Source organism: Motacilla alba, chromosome 1A (assembly GCF_015832195.1).
Source record: "Motacilla alba alba isolate MOTALB_02 chromosome 1A, Motacilla_alba_V1.0_pri, whole genome shotgun sequence".
In the NCBI taxonomy this organism is placed as follows: Eukaryota; Metazoa; Chordata; class Aves; order Passeriformes; family Motacillidae; genus Motacilla; species Motacilla alba.
The window spans coordinates 59,267,817-59,286,492 of record NC_052031.1 but is presented as its reverse complement, the minus strand read 5'-3'; the positions used below and the strand labels follow the sequence as shown (position 1 = coordinate 59,286,492).

General features: G+C 39.2%; 1 protein-coding gene across 7 annotated transcripts in view; it reads right to left on the bottom strand.

Annotated features, from left to right (window-relative positions):
* DGKI (diacylglycerol kinase iota) overlaps positions 1-18,676 on the bottom strand; it is a 198,623-nt gene that overhangs the window by 40,506 nt on the left and 139,441 nt on the right. For 6 of the 7 annotated variants that reach the window (XM_038153160.1, XM_038153163.1, XM_038153161.1 and 3 more), the window contains 6 exons: positions 15,572-15,651; positions 13,730-13,774; positions 10,661-10,730; positions 8,204-8,244; positions 6,456-6,583; positions 5,798-5,923 (listed from right to left, as the gene is read on the bottom strand). In XM_038153160.1, coding sequence (XP_038009088.1) covers positions 5,798-5,923; positions 6,456-6,583; positions 8,204-8,244; positions 10,661-10,730; positions 13,730-13,774; positions 15,572-15,651 — 490 coding nt within the window. The remainder of the gene's footprint in view (positions 1-5,797; positions 5,924-6,455; positions 6,584-8,203; positions 8,245-10,660; positions 10,731-13,729; positions 13,775-15,571; positions 15,652-18,676) is intronic. The other variant, XR_005258860.1, reaches the window with a different exon arrangement.

Below are 18,676 nucleotides of genomic sequence, written 5' to 3'. Positions count from 1 at the left end.
TTTACCATACCTGTGCACTAGACTAAAAAAAAATTAACAGGTGCCATCCTTGTCAAAGAATTCTTCATCAGTGAGGGTAAGGGAAGATTTATAGAGGAACTGAAGAAAGGTTTGCCTAATGGTGGATAAATTGTAGCTTTTATCTGGGATGTGTATAAAATTTAAGTATTGTGACTGCAACATGCTGACAAATAGCAAAAGCTTTAAAAATACAGGACCAGACCCCACACCAAAATGCATCACTTTTTTCACACTCAGTCTCTTGTAAGGAACTTGCTTTCCCTCCAACCAATTTCTTATTCATTTGCTGTATTCTTATAATTTATTTTTCTTTGCTTTCTTCGAAGTTCTTTCCCTATTTAACCCATGTTTACCTTCTTCTGAATAATTCTAAGTCTTCTTTACAGCACTTTCCATCTTCTTTAGGTCTACATCTTCCTTTCCAGTGCCATCCCCACCTTTTTTACATCACTTTCCTAGTGAGAGGCAGAGTTGCTTTAGGCAAATCTCTCATGCTCCACTTTTAGGTAGTAGATAGAGATGCTATTTGTAAAAGTATCCAAGACAACAGAAAAGAAAAGGGAGAGCTGAGCAAAAAACAGACACTGCACTCTGGTATATTCGAGTTCCATTACAAAGACTACACAGGAGTGTACAGTAAAGGTAATGGTGGTTTACACCTTCATTAAAATAAGATTGGTTTGAAAGCAATCAGTACTCATGGAGCCTCATCTGCAAAAAGAAAGCAATTCTTACAGGTATACAAATACCTGATTAAGACATACCCACTTCAATCTTGCAGTGTAATTTTATAAAGGCAGCTTGAACTAAATCTGAACCTGAAAATTAATTCAGATTTTGTTATCAAAAACACCAGAGTAGACAACTCTGCCTATTTAGGAGCTGATGCTGAGTTTTCCAATACAATATTTTTCGGGCAAACCCTTGGATTTTTCAAGACCTCACCAACCTTTGAAATTTTAAAGATTCACTGTAACCAGGCAGTCCCTGCCTAGCATGTTCTGAATCATCTCTTTATATTTTCTAAACTTCCCATAAATTAGCATTCTTTCTCCTTTAACATGCAAATTTGTATCCCTGATGCTCTTCTCATCTTGTAATACATGAAGATTTCTCTTTAAAAAATACCCTAAACCACCTTGCAACATCTGTGTTGTGACACTGATTTCCTGGGCGATCAGATTATTGAGGCTGAGTGAAACACTTGGCATTTAGCCTTCTTCTTCTTCCCTCTGAGAAACTAGGTTATTACAGCTTCATAAAGCAATGCCTGGATGGTATTACTAGCTAATTAATGTCTATTTAGTAGAAAGGGCTGCAGCCATCTTCCAGCACCTACAGGCAATTTTTTATTCCTCTCCCTAACAAGACCAGATGGCATCCTGGCCAACCTTCGCCCACCCTTCACAAGCCATGCACTTGATCCAGAAAATGCAGCCAGCAGCTTGGGAAACACATTACCATCACAGCTGGACAGATGCTAGAAAAGAGCTGGTTACTGCCCCGAATGGTGGGAAAATTAATGACTTCGATTAAAAGATGTAGATTAAACCTCTACCAAGATATAGTCACCTTTTCATCTCTTTATGCTGTTGGGGGTTTTATTTTATCAAATTTTCCAGCTCTCATCATATAACAGGGTGACAAACAACTAAGAAGAGAAATATATGGCCAAGAACAAACACACAGCAGGCTGTAAGGTCTTCTGCATCTCACTGCACCCATTTAATCATAGGATGAAACCACTCATGTACAAAGGAAGGGTCCAATTTCCTGTATCAGTGCAGTCAGACCAGAATATTTATCTTTTTTCAAGATCAAGCACCTCTAGTCCTAGTAAATTGTCTTGCCAATGTGGTTTTTTTTTAATACAGTGTTCACACTAATTGATGTTCCTAATAAACTACAATCTGCCTCAGCTCATGGTTACTGCATCAATACACTGTTTCATGTCCTGTCCAATCTATCACAGATCAAAGAGCCATCAAATAAGGAACAAAACATAAAATACTATTAACCAACCACTATCTGAAAATGACATTAATTCAGTTAATTGAAAACAAAAGCATCATTTTTCTCTCAAAGACCCCTGCCTCAAAACCATTATATTCACACTATGCTTTAACCAAACAAGCTTGTGATCAAAAGCAACACCTAACATTAGAATTAGTTTTAGAACATGTATTCTGTTCTCTGCTTTCACTTATTGAAATAATATAAGGGATCATTCAACTTTGAATTTTTAGCTACATTCCTCACTTGTCAGAAATAATTACTTCATCTTAAAGTTTTATATGTACATATATACATATACATATATACACATATGCATATACACACATCTACGTGTTGTATATTGTGATGACAGATACACTCTAAGCATCCTGAAGGTATATTATGACCAGTTGTAGTCATACCCTGTTTAGGAGAAAAAATGACCACTGAGAAAGCACTCCCAGTGAGTCAGCTATGACCCTTTCTCTCACACCAAGTCCCCTGTCATTTGCCCTAGGCTATAGGATAATGCATTTGGAGCTGTACAATATTTCTGACTAGATAAAAATGTTGGGTGCCGATGACTCTTAGAAGATCCATGAGAGCTCTAGGTACAGGAGGAATTGACTTCTCTGTTCTCTGCCACATTCCTGTTTAGGAATTTTGCTGAAATCCTTTCCTGAAGTTTTAACTGAAAAATAATTTCTGAAGGGACAAATCTCTGCAAAGAACCTGTGAGCAACTTCAGTTGCCAAAATATAATAATGCTTTCTAAAGTACTAATTTTTTTTCTTTAAAGTGCCATGTTAAAGAGATTTTTTTTTTTTTTAGATTGCTAAGCCAAACATCCAGAAGCTTGGAAATTAGGGATCATACTGTAACCCTGTTTCACTCAAACGTTATGAAAACTTTTAGTCACATTGCCACTTCCTATTTTCTTCTCCTGGACTCTTGCCTCAATGTTTCAGTCGAAACCTGGTTGATATCCTCCTGTATATGCACTGCACAGCCTCAAGATTTATTTCTTCCACAGTGTCAAAGCTGTGCACAGAATGCAAAATGATTCATGCCCTGCTGAGCATCTCTGACAGAGTCTCCCCATACTATCCAGGTTTCTCAAGATCATGAAATTTGCCCTCACTGTGCTCCTTTAAGGTGAAGTTGCAATATTATCTGTATCCTGCAGCTGAGAAAGCAGGCACTAACTTTCCATTCACTTTAGTCATACAACCTAAAGCAACAGAAATCCTATTTCTCAGTTTCCAGCCCTCCACACTCTTTCAAAACCTGCTTGTAGTGGCCTTCCTGTAACCAAATCTACTTCACAGTGGACACGCACAGAATTGGGAGCCCATGGTTAACCAGCCACTTGTGAAAAGTTTGCTGTAAATCCTCACCATTCAGAAATTTTGTCACGGATGCTGAAAAGAGAAGCCAGTCCCACAGAGCATCATTCAACTGTCTAAAAATTTAATAATACCTTGTTGTCCCCTGACTCATTTATCATATACCTTCCACCTTGCTAGCAAGTGAAGCAGTGTCTAAACATATTTCAGAGCTTGCCCACCTGTGTAATGACCTAATTAAAGTCAGAATTCTGTATTCTGGAGAGAAACAGCCACAGACCCTTGCCCCATGTCCCTAGCCAGTCTCACTTATCTCTTACCTATCTGTACCCCATGCCCTCCTCCTTTTCACTATTTCCATTCTGACTCCCCAGACACCTGGTTATCCTCTGTACTCTGAACAGCTCCCACCCTTTAACCCTGTTCCCCAGGTCCCTGCACATGCTTCTTTTGTGCTTCTACTCCTTTGGCTCTTGCAACCTCTTTCCCTTTTTCCTTCATACACCTTCTCTTGACCATCTCCATCTGACCATGACTACTGCATCCCTTTTCTCCCTGCTGCTGGAGATCAGCTAATGAGCAGCACAGTCCCACTTCCCTCAGCCCTGCAGGCAGGTCTGCAACCTGAATTAAGCCCAGAGGAGCATAACTCCTCTGTGAGCATGTACTGACAGAAACTTTTGAAAGCAAAGCTCTTGAATCTGAGGTGTCGCCAAAGAGCAATGAACAACCTCATCAGCAGGGCAAATTCAGGGGTAATTTTCAAGACAGCAAAAGGCATCTCCCTGGTATTATGACATTTTACTAAATGTCAAGCTTCCAAAATTTCGTTCCAATGAGGTTCATTCCACTACCAGCATTAACACATCTCAGGAAAGAAACACTGGATTTATTTGTTTGAAGGAATGTAGTTTAAAGAGCACATTTCCCACAGATCTTGTCTTCATAAAGAACTGGCTTTTTGTTAAAGTCTTTGCTAAAAGAAAAAGAACCAGTCATAGACTGAGTCTTAGCATGAAAAAATCCAGCGAAAACAGTTAAAGTTTAGAGAAATTGTAAAGTAAACAATTCCTCATAGTAGGCAGTGACAGGGACACTTTACTCTGAGCAATGCTACTAGCTTACTTTGTATTTAATAAATCCACAAAATGTAATTGTTACAGCTAAGCAAACATTTCCAGTCATGCTGATGAAAACAAAATCATTCTTCTTATCAATAAGTAATTAGTCCACATGTTCTCACCATCTCTCCACACTGCCTTCAACTGTCTAAGCATCATTTTTCTCACAGCTTTGCCAGCTTCAGAATTTGGGCCCTGCCATTCCAGTCTATAGAAAAATGAACCTGAATTCACCATTCTTCACTTTGCAAAGAATATCAAGAACTGCTCCAGAATTCCTCAGGAAGAAAACCAGATGATTTTCTCCTGGCAGTGCTACCTTGATCACCCTTTCTTGCTATGACATCTCCTCCTGACAGCAGTTTCCAGTTAGCTGGAAAGTTTCCAATTGGTAGCCTTATGGCTAGTCAGCCTGGCATCCACACTGCACCTTTCCCACATCTGTAGGTTCTGCCTGCCCTGTACTTTGCAGCCCTTTCCCACACACATCCCGACAGGAAAAAAAAATCTTAAAAAAGGCAACATTGTCACTTCTATACTAGCTCTTAAAACCTGCCCATAGAGTTGCTGATACAGTAGAACTACAAACACAATTATACATAATATATAATTATTGGGGGATGGGGGGAATACAACACCAAAACACAAATAACTTTCAAAGCCAGGAACAGAGTTCTGAGAGACATTTCCCATCTAATCTTTGGTAGTGATCCACTGATGGTTTTGAAAATCTAAAGTGAAATAATCAAAAAGGTGAGAACAATTTCTAACATAGGTAAGCAAAATAAGAGGTATTTTTAAATCAATCTGAACACAGTAGTTAGTACTAAGGTAAAAATTTCTTTTATGGGGAAATTATCAAAAAGAAAACCACTGTACAGCCATCCTACATGGTTCAAGATTATATGAAAACTTTTGCCTACATCTTTGACAGCAAGCAGCTGCTCTAGAGGTTTCTGCTTTATCACATTGCATCAGAACTACCTTGAGGGTGAATGCCTTGACCTTTCACCAAAGCAGCTGCCAAGAAGATTTTCTTAGCTGGAACTTCAGACATCAAAAATAAGGTATTTTCTTTCAAAAACTTGGATTTAGGTTTATTAAAAGGGGAGGGTGCCACAGAGAATGAAACAAAGAACATAACATAATTGACAAAGAGGAAGAACAGGAGGTAGAAGCAAAAGAGAAATAGCAAAAAGTATCTGTAATTTCAGCATGTTGGCACAATCCATTAAGCTTAAAGGAAACATTAGGGGCTGTCTGTGGTGACAGGGACAGTGCATGATCAAGCAGAGAAATGCAGAGGGCTCTTACTGCAGCATATGTGTCTGGCTGGCGTCCTTTTGTTTGTCAGGTACCTCGTAGTGGGGAGAAATCTTTCCAAGGCCGCTGTCGCTCAGCATCCTCTTCCGAACCGCAGGGTTCCACCGCTCCAATATTCTGAGAGAAGGAGGAAGAGAAAAGCATTCACACCCCACTTCAAAGCTGTCTTTCCTTGCTCATTGGTTCCCAGCATTTTTCAGCCCATAGCAAGTTAAGTAGATTAATTCACTATGAGTGCTGTTCCTAAAGATGAATTGAAGCATTTCTGGTCTGTCAAGAGGAAGATAAAAAACAGAGATACTTCATGACCATTCTTAGACACGAAGGGCTTCAGGGCTTTACACAGTGGGATCAGAACTCTGACCATGCAGCGAAGTTTGTAACTCAATCATTAGAGATTTATGGCAGGATTTAGGGTCAGGTGGTGGGAGGTAGTTAAAAGGTGCTTAAGTCCAATCGTCCTACTGTGTGTTCCAGGAAGCCTAATGGAGTAGATGTTACACTACGGTTCTCCTGTCATTATCCCAGCTGGATTTGTTCCTACCAAATACCCACCCTCCCACATTTCCTAATCCTTCAGAAAAAGGGGCCAGAAGGAGATGCCCGTCTCTAATACACCTGCTGAAAACCAGATTTCAGCAGCACTCACCCAGTTGCCTGCTCCACTACCAGATCAGGCATTCCTGGTGGTGTCCCCACCTGCTGAGACATTACCATCTCTGGGTCCAGAATAAAAATCTCGTCCTGCGAAATTTCCGTCACAAAGTGCAAATGTTCCTGTCGGAGTGACACAAGCAACGAATAATGAACCTGCAGTATCACTGGTCCCTCAGAGTACCCAGCTGCCCTAGAATGAGTTGAGTGCATGTCAGGTTCCCTGAAGAATATTCAAGGGACTCGGTATTTAAGTGTGTACTCATGCACACACACACATGAACATCAATGCTACAGAAGTCACCAATTTATATGTCATTGATTTCAAGCCAAACAAGATTCCCCATGAGCAAGCTGCATACTCACAGCAAAATTTTAAAGGCTGTTCCTTGATGACTATGCCATTCTGATGAAACCTGTAGGTCTACCCATAAAGCTGAGGTTTGCATTTTGAAATAAGGACCAACACCTGCAGTCTCTTCTTTGATGATGGCTGACAAAACTTTTCATTTTTTGGGGGTACTCTTTCAGATCTCCACCAGTTGTACATTCTGTTTTCACATCTCCATTACCAAAGCTCTCTTTCTCAAACCTTTATTTTTGTTATTGACACTGAAGGCTTATTGTCTTTCAAAAAAAAACCTTTCAAAAAACTCACTGAGTGTGAGTATGCCGGTCTACATAGGGAAATGGGCAGGAAATTTGCCACTGTTTGTGTGCTGGGACCAACACACAGTATTTAATTTTTTCCCCACAGCATCACAGGATGAAGGAGTAGGCATTAAAAGTGACCATCAGTGCAGTATCAAGGATTGGAGAAATGCAGAATAAGTCAAACAGAGTCAAATTGCCCAGTTTAATCTTTAGCAGCATCTTCTTCATCCCTGCCTTCCCAATGTTAGATTACAATATCAAACCATTTATTTGACTGTGTGCAAAGAAGTCCCACAGTGTCTACATGCAGACAGTGAACAGGGGAACTCTGAACTAGTCACAGCTCCTTCTGCTTGAGCTAAAGCACCAGCTGCTTTTGCTAAGAAACAGTAACATGTTCATGTGATTCAGAAAAAACTTACACAGCTCTCAGGGGGACCAGATACAAACAACCACAGTGTGAAATCAACAATTTGCACTTAATGCTGAGCAACTAATTGGCCTGTTCTGGCTACAAATCAGAAACACCAAAAGCCCTGCAAAATTTCAGTGTCTTTTGAAAAATACATTCAGATTGTCAGATCTATGCCATAGGTTTGAATCCAGCAGAGATACATATTGCTTTGGGGTTCCTTGTAAATATTTTTTGCATCTCTGTTCATAATTCTCAAATTGTAACAACATCTTAATTTCCAAAGCTATTTCATGGTGCGCACACACACACATATACAGGATCAAGACTTCTGGTGCCTAAAAGCAACATTGAAAAGATAAATACAAATATATTGGTGCTACACAGATGCCCCAAGTCAGACTTGATAAGGAAAACAATTGCAGAAAATTCTGATTTGTATCAGATTGATAGTAAACAGAATGGCAGATGGTCAACAGATACAAGACTTCAGTGAAACAACATGAATTAGATCAACTAAAAAACAGCCCAGAATTTTTTCTCTACTTCTCATGAGACATCATGAGTAATATTTTGCAATAGACAGGAAGAATGGCAAATAATTCATTTTAAGCTGCATTTGATGTAGCTTAAAAAAAAAAGAAAGCTGTAGAAACAAAAAACAAATAAAGATTTACCTGAGATCTGTCAATGCGGTAAAAACGATCAGCAGAAGTTGCTGCAAGACAGAGAAACAACAGCAGAAAGTAGTCTGAGCAGGACTGCATGGACAAGATTGGCTGCACTAACATCACTGGCTCCTAAAACACCCCCTGTGTCAGGGAAGTCACAGTGGCTCCACAAGAACATAAGTTAGTTCCTATATGAGTGGCGTGTCTCGGGTCAGTACTGTGACCAGCATCTTTGTCAGTGGCACAGAGAGTGGAATCGAGCGTGCCCTCAGCAAGTTCCCCCCTCACACCAGCCTTGGTGGAGCAGTGAACACAGTGGACGGAAGGGACACCAGCCAGGGGGACCTTGGCACACTTGAGAGGTGGGCCAGTGCAAACCTCATGGAGTTCAATGAAGTGCAAGGTCTTACACAGGAGCCATGGCAATCCCAGCACACCTACAGGCTGGATGGAGAAGTGACTGAGAGCAGCCCTACAGAGAAGGACTTGGGTGTGATGACTGGTGAAAAACACAGCATGAGACAGCTGGGTGAGCTTTTAGCCCAGGAAGCCAGCCATGCCTTGGGTGTCAGTAAAAAGGAAAGTGGCCAGCAGGTCAAGAAAAGCTATTCTCCACCTCTGCTCTGCTCTTGTGAGACCCCGCCTGGAGCACTGTGCACAGTTCTGCCCCCAGCACAAGAAGCACCTGGAACTGTCACAGCAAGTCCAGAGGAGGGCTGTGAAGTTGATATGGGGACTGGGGCATCTCCCTTACAAAGACAGACTGTGAAATTTGCAGCTGTTCACCCTGGAGAACAGAAGTTGCATGGAGACTTCAAAGCAGCCTTCCAACATCTGAAGAGGTCTACAGGGAGGCTGAAGACAGACTCTTCATCATGAACTCTGGTGACGGGACAAGGAGTAAGGGGTACAAACTAAAAAAGGGGAAAATTCAGGCTGGAGATAGTTGAACAGGTTGCCCAGGGAACTTGTGAATGCCTCAACCCTGGCAGTATTCAAGGTCAGGCTGGGTAAGGCCTCAAGCAGCCTGGTCTAGTGAGAAGCGTCCCTGCCCACGGCAGGGGGGTTGGTCCTAGATGATCTTTAAGATCCATTCCAACCCTTAACATTCTATGATTCTGCCATATTCATAATCCCGTTAAATGCTGAATTTAAACATAAGGCTTAATGAAACAGTAGACACTGAAAATATTAACTTAAAAATTTTAAAAATGTATAAAATGGATTTCAGTCTTATAAGAAGAATTGATTACAGAAAAATAAGTGACAGAAAAAGCTGCTTTGTTCCAATGAGAGTATAGCAAGCATATACTGAATTTGATGGGTCTAATGGGATTAATTCAAATTCTCAATCTAAAGAACAATAATATGCTTAGAAGCTCTTTATAAATCAAATGCTCAGCCACAGATATCGACTCTGAATTAGCAATATGTTCAAGGAAAATTTATGCTACTCATGAAAAACACATGAAAATAGGGGGATTCACTAAATAAAGCATGTATTATGAATCTTGTCATTGCCAAATAATTTATATTACTAACCCCAAAAGTATTTATCATCTACAATGTGCTTCACCAGATGTGATTTTTTTTTTTGTATCTGCTTTGAATTTATTTGCATGAGTGAAATCGGGTTCATTCACTCTGCAGTTCTGACACAAGAGCACAGTGATGTAGCATTGTAGGTTTTGGCACTTCACAGGAATATCAAATACTAAAGACAAAAACTTAACACATCTACCCAGCCAGCTTTCTCCAAAAACCAAACAGATTCTCACTGTGGCTTTTATTAATGTCCCTCATGACAGAAAAGGAATGATGATTAGAAATTGCCAAGGAGAATTTGGTTTTGTTTTGAGCATTAAAAATTTAAGCCTCCCCATGCTGAAGCTTTTGTAAAAGCAGATGCCATCCATTTCAGCTGCTAATTCCTGTGCTCTGGAGCCTGATGGAAGGCCCTGATAAGTCACCTGCTTTGACAAAGTCTGGGTCAAATACAAGTGCAGCTCTCCAGTACAGAGTTACAAGGAAAGGGAGGTACATTTCTGTCACCCAAACACTGTAGTGCCTAAAGACTACAGCACCTGCAAAAAAAACAGGGTGAAGAACTCAGTCTTACACCAAGAAGTGAATTGCCACAACTGGCTGCACTCTGAGCTCAGGCAGTGCATGCAATAAAGTCTGCTCATCACAGCAGAGGCACTGATAAACCAAGCTTCTAACCTGCCTCAGGGGAACGCCTCTCTGTGGGATGAAAAAGCTACAGCAGATATTTTGATTGTTACATGAAGGGCCAGTTTCATTTTTTAGGGGGGCGAGGGGGCACTCAACTCCTTTTTTTACCTGCTCAGTGTAACAAGAAGGAATAGTTACCCTTCTCTAGTATTGCACTCAGAACTATCCTCCATAAGCACACCAGAAGCAGGCAGCACACTGGGCACAGCAGAAGGGAGATGCACTTACCATCTAGGAAGCACCACCTAGGAGAGAGCCTCTGAACAGAAAGTACTCTGGGGAAAGAGCTTTCCTGGTCCTGGATAGGGCATGAAAATTCTGTTATTAAAGAAAATCCAGCAAACTCTTTCTTCTCTGAAAAGGACTATTTTCTAGACTTTGACCTTTCCATTTTGCTTTACTGACATTGCACAATGTGCAAAATCTATATAAGCCAGGAACCAAATGAAATTACCAGGGAGGAAGTAAGGTCTTCATCCTGATCTGTACTTATCAAAGACTCAAACAGGCTACCCCATGTGTTTTTAGTTCTTACTGGAGAGGCAAAATGGATGAAAAGGGATCTAAGAGAGCAGAGGATGATCATGGCTCTGCTCCATGCTGCCAGTGAATAGTCAGCCAACTTCCTAAATCTGCTGCATATAACATTTAAACACAAACATATTTGCACAGGGCAAAACAAGACTGGCATGGATCTTTGGCACACACAATTTGTATAGTCACAGATTCTATCCTTATTCACATCTTGAGCAGTACAATCAGCACATCTGTAAATGTTGTAAATTCAGGTACATGTTGGCTCAAGATTAAACTTTACTCCTCTTTCATACAACAGACCACAGAGCAATATATCAAGTCACATGGCAGGAAAAGAAAAAGTGAGAGCAACAGGAAGGATTTCACTTGATCCCATAAACCTTATTCTCATGTACAGCTTATGTGCATCACAGAGATGGAGATAATGACAGCAAAACATCCCATTAAGTGAACTCTAACTGTACACGAGGAGCAAATAACACATCTCAGGGATTTAATAGAATCAGATTTAAAATACAACTTTGTCTAATACGGGCAAACAGACTTGTGGGATTTTAGGTTTGATTGTACTGCCACTGAAGTGTTTGTCAGAAAATCAAGGATCTCTGAAATCCACTAGGCTTGCTTGCATTGTTGTATCTACACACACAAAGCTTTTTATATCTTAATATTTAGTCCACTCTGTGTCGAATGGAGGGGACTGCAACACAAAGGAGAAAAGGAAGAAAACATCCAATGGTGTGTACTAAAATGCATTTTATAAAAAGAGGAGAAATGAGTAAAATTCATAGAGTACAAAATGCTGAGAAAATGAAGATAGGAATACTGCTGGTAAATGTCAACTTGAGTCACAAATTGCACATTGTGACATACTCCCTCCAGGACTTCATTACAGTTCAACTACAGAACTAGCTTGCAAAGTTTCAGGCCCATGAGAATGATATTTTGTGAGCATTAAATTCATTTGAGAAACAAAACAGAACGAGAAAACACTCCTGCATATTTTTTCTCATTTGCACCTTTGTTTGCTAATATTTCTGCTGACTACCTATGTTTTGAACTGCAGAGGAACCACACAATAAAATTGCATTTATGAGATCTAAAAGTACCCATGACACTTTATTAGTGAGGTATGAAGACAGTTAAATCAGCTCAGGCACCCTGTTCAGGCCCTTTATCCCCCTCTTTTTCCCATTTCTGTAATATGTAGAGGGATACCAACAAATATGGAACAAACCTCAAATTAACCTAATGAGACAATTTGCAGAAATGAACCATTGAGGAAAAAAAATACTAGACAAACAAATACCAAAGACAAAACACAGAGAGGGTGCATTTAAAATGTAGCCTCATAAAAAATGAATGTTATGTTAGGGATTTCACACTACTGTGCACTAGAGAAGATGGGTAGGCATCTAATTTATATACTGCTGTAACTGCAGAGGTAAGAGCCAAGTATGGAGCTGATTTCTGACATTTCATACTCTCTCGTACATCTCCCCATATGCACAGATTTTGTTCTTCATTTTACCTCAGGCACTTTCCTACACATGGAGCAGTCAGCAGCCACTTAGGTTAATTCATAATGAGTGGAGCAGAATCATACATGCTGGTTTATTAGTCAATTTGCTAGACACTAACACTGTTCTAAAACCCAGTTCCAGGGCAATGATTGATGGAAATGTCAAGAATATGAAGTTAGCATTGGATAGGGAAACAAAGAAACAAACCATCAACTGATATAAAGAAGACAAGACCAAGAAAACATGCCAAATTGCATTTTCTTATAGGATCTGCAGTCAGAGCACCTACAGGCATTCTTGTGAAACTGGAATTTTTTTCTCCATCCCCCAAGTAATCATTAACCCCAAAGAAATTATCTGCAATTTCACCACAATTGCTTCCTGTGGGCTCTCTGTACGCTTCTCAGTAAACTCATTCCTGCTGATCCAACAAGACTTGCATTGTTAGTTCTAGGAAGATGCTATCAGCACCATGCAAACTTGTCCTGTGATCCTAAGCAACACGTCAACTGACCATGGTCTGTGCCAAATCTCTACGCTAATATCAGATCATTTCAGGAGTCAGTAGAGTTAGTCCCACTCAGTTTACTTCCAATTTAATCACTCTACAATGAATTATTTTACTGAGAGAAATATGTGTTCTTGAATGATACTCCTAACTGAAAAAACAAGTTCTGTATTGCATAAATTGTAGAATAAAGTTGTAAAACACAAAGAGACCAATTTTAGGAACTATCCACCTAAACTAAAATCTATTTATCTCATGCAGAAAACACACATGTGCTTAGGATGGACTAAAAAATCACCCTGAAGATTATGTAAAGGTTGTCCTGTACAGAATTATTAAGACACTGGGCATGCTAAAACACCTTTTTTTTCTCTCAGTGATAGACTTTATTACAACAGCTACGCAATACAACAGGTCATTGTTCAGTTTCTCAGATAGACAAACAATTTTACTTTTGTCATTTGTCCTACAGGACACATTTTCTCATTCACTTCAATATGAAAAATACTGCTATTGCAATATCACAAGCATCATCAAGCTTTGCTAATTTTAATGGTGATGCTATAAAACTTGTCCAAAAGAAAGCAGAACTTGCTTCCAATATTTAATAGTAAATCAGATAATCAGATAATTAGAAATTCATCTAACATATGGGTTCAAATGCAAAGAGGGTCATTTACATTTTTAATCCTCTTTCTGTTCTGATACTAAAAGGAAAGCTTATCTTACCTGGTAATGAACTCTTTGTGTAGTAGAGGTTACTGACTGTAGGTCCTAGCAGGAGAATGAAAGACATGGCAGTGACGAAAAAGATCACAGCAACAACAAGAGCTGTTTGTGGCTGGGCAAACACAAATAATTTTGCAAGTATTTTTCACTGGTTTTAAGCATATGAAACAAACTCCACAGAAAAGTCAAGGAAAGCTCACTCAAAGTTTAGATTTATATGTATTTGGCCCAAAAAATTAGTTTCAAAAAAAGAGGAGATTACACTAATGCATCTTATCATGTTAAAAATCTATTTGTCCCAAGAGAACTATCTGAATTTACACTATCAGCAACAAAATTAATGAAAATATGTTAAAAATCTATAAGACACTTTCGCAAATATTTCTGAGTGATTAATGTACTTAAGATAATCACTGACAGTTCTCTCTATTTTAAGACAACCTCACTCCAAGAAGGTTGTATCAGAATGATCCTGACATTTAACAGGGTTCAGGCATCTAATTTATTTTAATAGAGATTTTGTCAAATAGTTATAGCACATGACATAGTCTACTAAAGATCCTGGCCTGCAGACTGTTGCCCTCCAGCAGCATGGAAATTGGCAGAGCTCAGCAAACTTTGGCATCTCTACTCCCACCAAATGGGACAGAGCCAAATCAAGCACACATGCAGAAATTAGTACAAACCCTGCAAAAGGTTGGAGAAACACAGTTCCTCCACAACCACTATGGGTAATTCAACCAAAATATCTAGCTGTGATTCCTTCAAGAGTTGTACCTAAAACCGCCTGAACTCAGTGTGAGATCACATTTCTAATCTGATGAGATCATCATTATTATTATTTCACTGTAATTTTCTGTACTGGACACTTCAAATATGCACCACATTACAATATGAATCTATGTCTGGTAATAATAGTCACACTCCAGGCCTGAATGTAAAGAAATACATTTGATAAAGGGAATCCTGGCTGAAATGCAAAATGAAAGCCTGAAGTGAGATACTAAGTTTCATATTCAGACTGCAAGTGTGGAGTTCCAAAATCTATAAGAAGTCAACAGCTTCCAAAGAGTTTAATGGAAGGGATGAGCTTCATAGTTCCTACATAAACTGGACCAACAATTTATAAATTCTTATAAATGTTCATATATAAATTGCTTATAAGTGTAATGTCATCAGACTTGTAAATGTTTTTGAAAGAGATCGCTTAGAGATCACTAAGAGATTGAAAAAAATCAGAGACACTTAAAATGATTCGGGTAATGAGGCATTTGGAGTCTGCATTTCCAAGGGTGCATTGTAGAATTAACTCTCATGAGGCAAGGTGTTCAAGAATAAGAGAAAAACTATTGTTAGCTGCATGAACACCTACTTCTGTGTCTTTGAAAATATCTAGTTGATATTTGCTGTGTTTAGTGGTGTCTCATATTACTCCATTATTAGAGAATGACATTTGCATAATTAGACCCACTCAAATGCCACAGTGTTTATCATTGCATAACACACTTTCTAATCCATAATTTATGTAATTTCAACAAGGTATATGGAAAGTCCTAGTATTCCATTATAAATCAAGGAGAAGTAAACAAGGAGAAGTAAAACACCCATCCACTTCAATTTTATCAACATTTAAAAGGAATTAGTATGATTTTTGATTTCCTGTTTAGGGAATATTTTTTCAGTACTTTCGTTATCATATCCTAATTCTAGAATTTTGGTTTCAATGGTAGGCAAATTGCAATACTCTTGATACAAGGTTGTTGCAATTATTAGACCCCTGAATTCAGAACAGAAAGCATAAAATAGGTTTGTGAATGATACCTGAATTCACAAAAGCCTCACCTCTTGCAGACGGTCAATGTACATACGACAAGTCTCCAAGTCACAATCTCCTCGTACAACTATGATCCCTAGGGGAATGGCTGAAAAAATCAAAAACAAAGAAAAACCTCTTTAACTGAAGTCTCTTGAACTGTAACAGACTTGCAACAGTTTCCAACGTTGTTTATTTTCATATCCTCATGAAAGTTTTGTGCTATCTAAACCTTAACAGTTATGTAAAAGCAAGAGCATATTAATCATCATCAGTTTCACCCACTTATAATTGTGAAATACTTGATTTTCAACCACCTTTCATGGTTTCATGAAAGAAGCGAAAACATATTCAGTTAAATTGAGTACTACATTTTCAGATCTGAACATCAAAAAATGTTTGTAAAACAAAGGAACATACTCCAGAACAAAAGTTATGGGGGGCACCCTTGTATCTTGAAATAGGAATGAGATTTCATTCTCAGAACTCAAAGTCTACATGTGTAAAGCAGTGGAAATCACAGCCTGATGTCAGGGAAAACTATCCAATGTCAGGTTGTTTCTATCTAAGGCTGCTTTTAAACCAAAACAGGTATTATTCCATCTACACACAGAATCAACACATTTCCATATTTAGTCAGACAGAAAAAAAAAAAAAAAAAATAATTTGTGAAAATACAGGAAAACCTTTCAGGTTAGGACAAAAATTTTTAATACCAGGAGATTAAAGTTTTCACATTCTTTCTGTTCTTGCCACCAAAGAGTCCAAAGCAAAACCACAAAAAGAAAAATAAATAATAAAGAATACAATAAAAGAGAAAAATGTGAATCCACAAGAAACATACCAAGAGAGCTACCCACTAAGATCTCATTAAATAAAAAGAAAACAAGTTAAAACTCTTGAGTACCTGATTTTGTGAAAGTGAATCACTGAAAAAAGTTCTTTTTTTCTCCCTGAAGGGTCTTTAATCAAATAATGGCCAAAATATTTATGGGAGCAGCAGGAAAGATGTTTAAATCCTCACAAGAAATACTCCAGAAGCAGAACAGAATATCAACTCATAAACAATTTTGATAACTGGAAAACAAGCAGCAACATAAAATCACCAAGGTTTCTGAGATAAACAGAAAACACAACTGTGCTGCAACCCTTCCTGCTGTTGAAAAGAAGTTGATTAAGTGGGAGAGATGTATTTAAATACCTGCAAGTTCTTCATTCTGATAAGAGAACTAGAGAGTGCTAGAAGATATTGGGGAAGAGAGCTCCTATTTTTCTGGTCCACCAAAGATTGCAGAACAAAGAGGAGCTCAGTGGTTTCCAGGGAGAAGAGCTGGGGAGCACCTGCTGCAGTCAAGGTCACTGTGGACCTCAGAGGCCAGCACAGGGCTCAGCAATGCTGCCAGAATTGTGTTTGGAAAGCAAATTGAACAGCAGAAGAGCTACAGATCCAGGAAAACAGGAGGCAGGGGAAAAAATGCTGGAGTGAGAACAAAAACATAAAGAAGGAATAGGCGGGAAGGAAGAGGTCACACATCTCCTGAAACACTGACATCCAACAGTGATGACAGTCCCCCTGCACATTTTCGGAGGGGCCAGATGGAAACAGTGCTCATGGAGACCTCTGAGATTCTTTCACTGCAGAACAGAGACTGAGACACAAGCAAGTGGAAGGAGGGTCAGAAACAGGGCTTGCTTCAAACACTCCAGTGCTCTGGGTTACAGACTGATTCTCTTTGCTTAGTGTTTATTATTGCTTAACCTGTTTTGGCAGGAGCCCCTTAAGCTCTTTGCAGAGACTTCTTAATGGCTATCTAGATTCAATTGAACAGACCCCTTTGCAGCCCTTACTGAGAGAAGTGTTTGTTAAATTCATTTATAGCACTAAAAACTGAATTGTGGCAGACATGGCTACACCTCCAACAGCTACGGAGCACGAGGGACTTACAGCACCGGCTCACAGACTGTCACCACAGATTTTTTTCTCTCTTCTCTATAATTAATGGGGACTAAAGCTTTGACCTGACAAAACCATACAGATAACAGAACTGGAATCCTTAACTATCACCATTCCTGACAGACCAAAAGAGGAGGACCTTAAAACATCTGTAATTCTAAAGAAATCCACCAAAATATCTAAAAATGCAATAGATAGCTTAGTGGTGATACTTTGTGAGTCTCATCTAATGATTGAAGAAGTAGTGATTCACAGCTTTAATTAAATTATGTGATACTGGTTCTTAGTGGACAAAGAACAGTTCTGAAACTCTAGGCTATGTGACTTGGCCCTTAAAAAGAAAAGTGCTGCCTTAACTGCTTGGAAATCGTGAATTAGCATTTGGGGTCAATAGCTAGCTAAGGTGTAATGTCTGAGGTCGGTCTCAAGTGGTTCCATTCCATATGGTTCATGGCCTTTGAAAAGCCTTTAAAGTCATTACTGAATAACACTAACACTAAAGTATATGCTAAAATGTTGCTTCCCAATTTTTGTTGTTGTTGTTGTTCATTTGTTGCTTGGTTGGCTCCTTTTGCAAGATCCATTTGGCTTTTAGCAAGGAAAACGTTCACAGCCCTGATTTTTATCATAAACCACAATGAGCAATCAAAATGCACCACACAGTCAAGACTTAAAAGTGCTTCACAATAGTTGCTGTTCTAAAACAAAAGCAAATGCTTAGTGATTGATAATGGGATAGAAACTCTGGGGTTGCTGCTCATTCTACAAATACTGCGATAGCATGCAATAGAGGCAAAATGAGACAATTTATGATAAATCAATTAAAGGCCAAGTCAACGTGCATAGCAGACAGGAACATTGTGGGCACTTTCATCCAGGACTAAAGGAGCCTCTGCATTTGCTGGGTGGATGAGGATGTGGACAGCACAAATCCCTGTGGGGCACAGGGATTACTGATATGCCAGGAGAGAGGTGGGAGCGCAAACACACATTAAGAGCACAGGCACTACAAAACAACTTTCCACGTACACACACACTGTCCACTCCTGTGAATATATGGATAAACCCACACATGTGACTATGCCAAAAATAAGGAATAGTCTCAGATCATGAGCCAAGCCACAGCATTCAAGTGCCAGATATTTTTGTCCGGAGGCACCTGCTCTTCTGGCCACTTGCA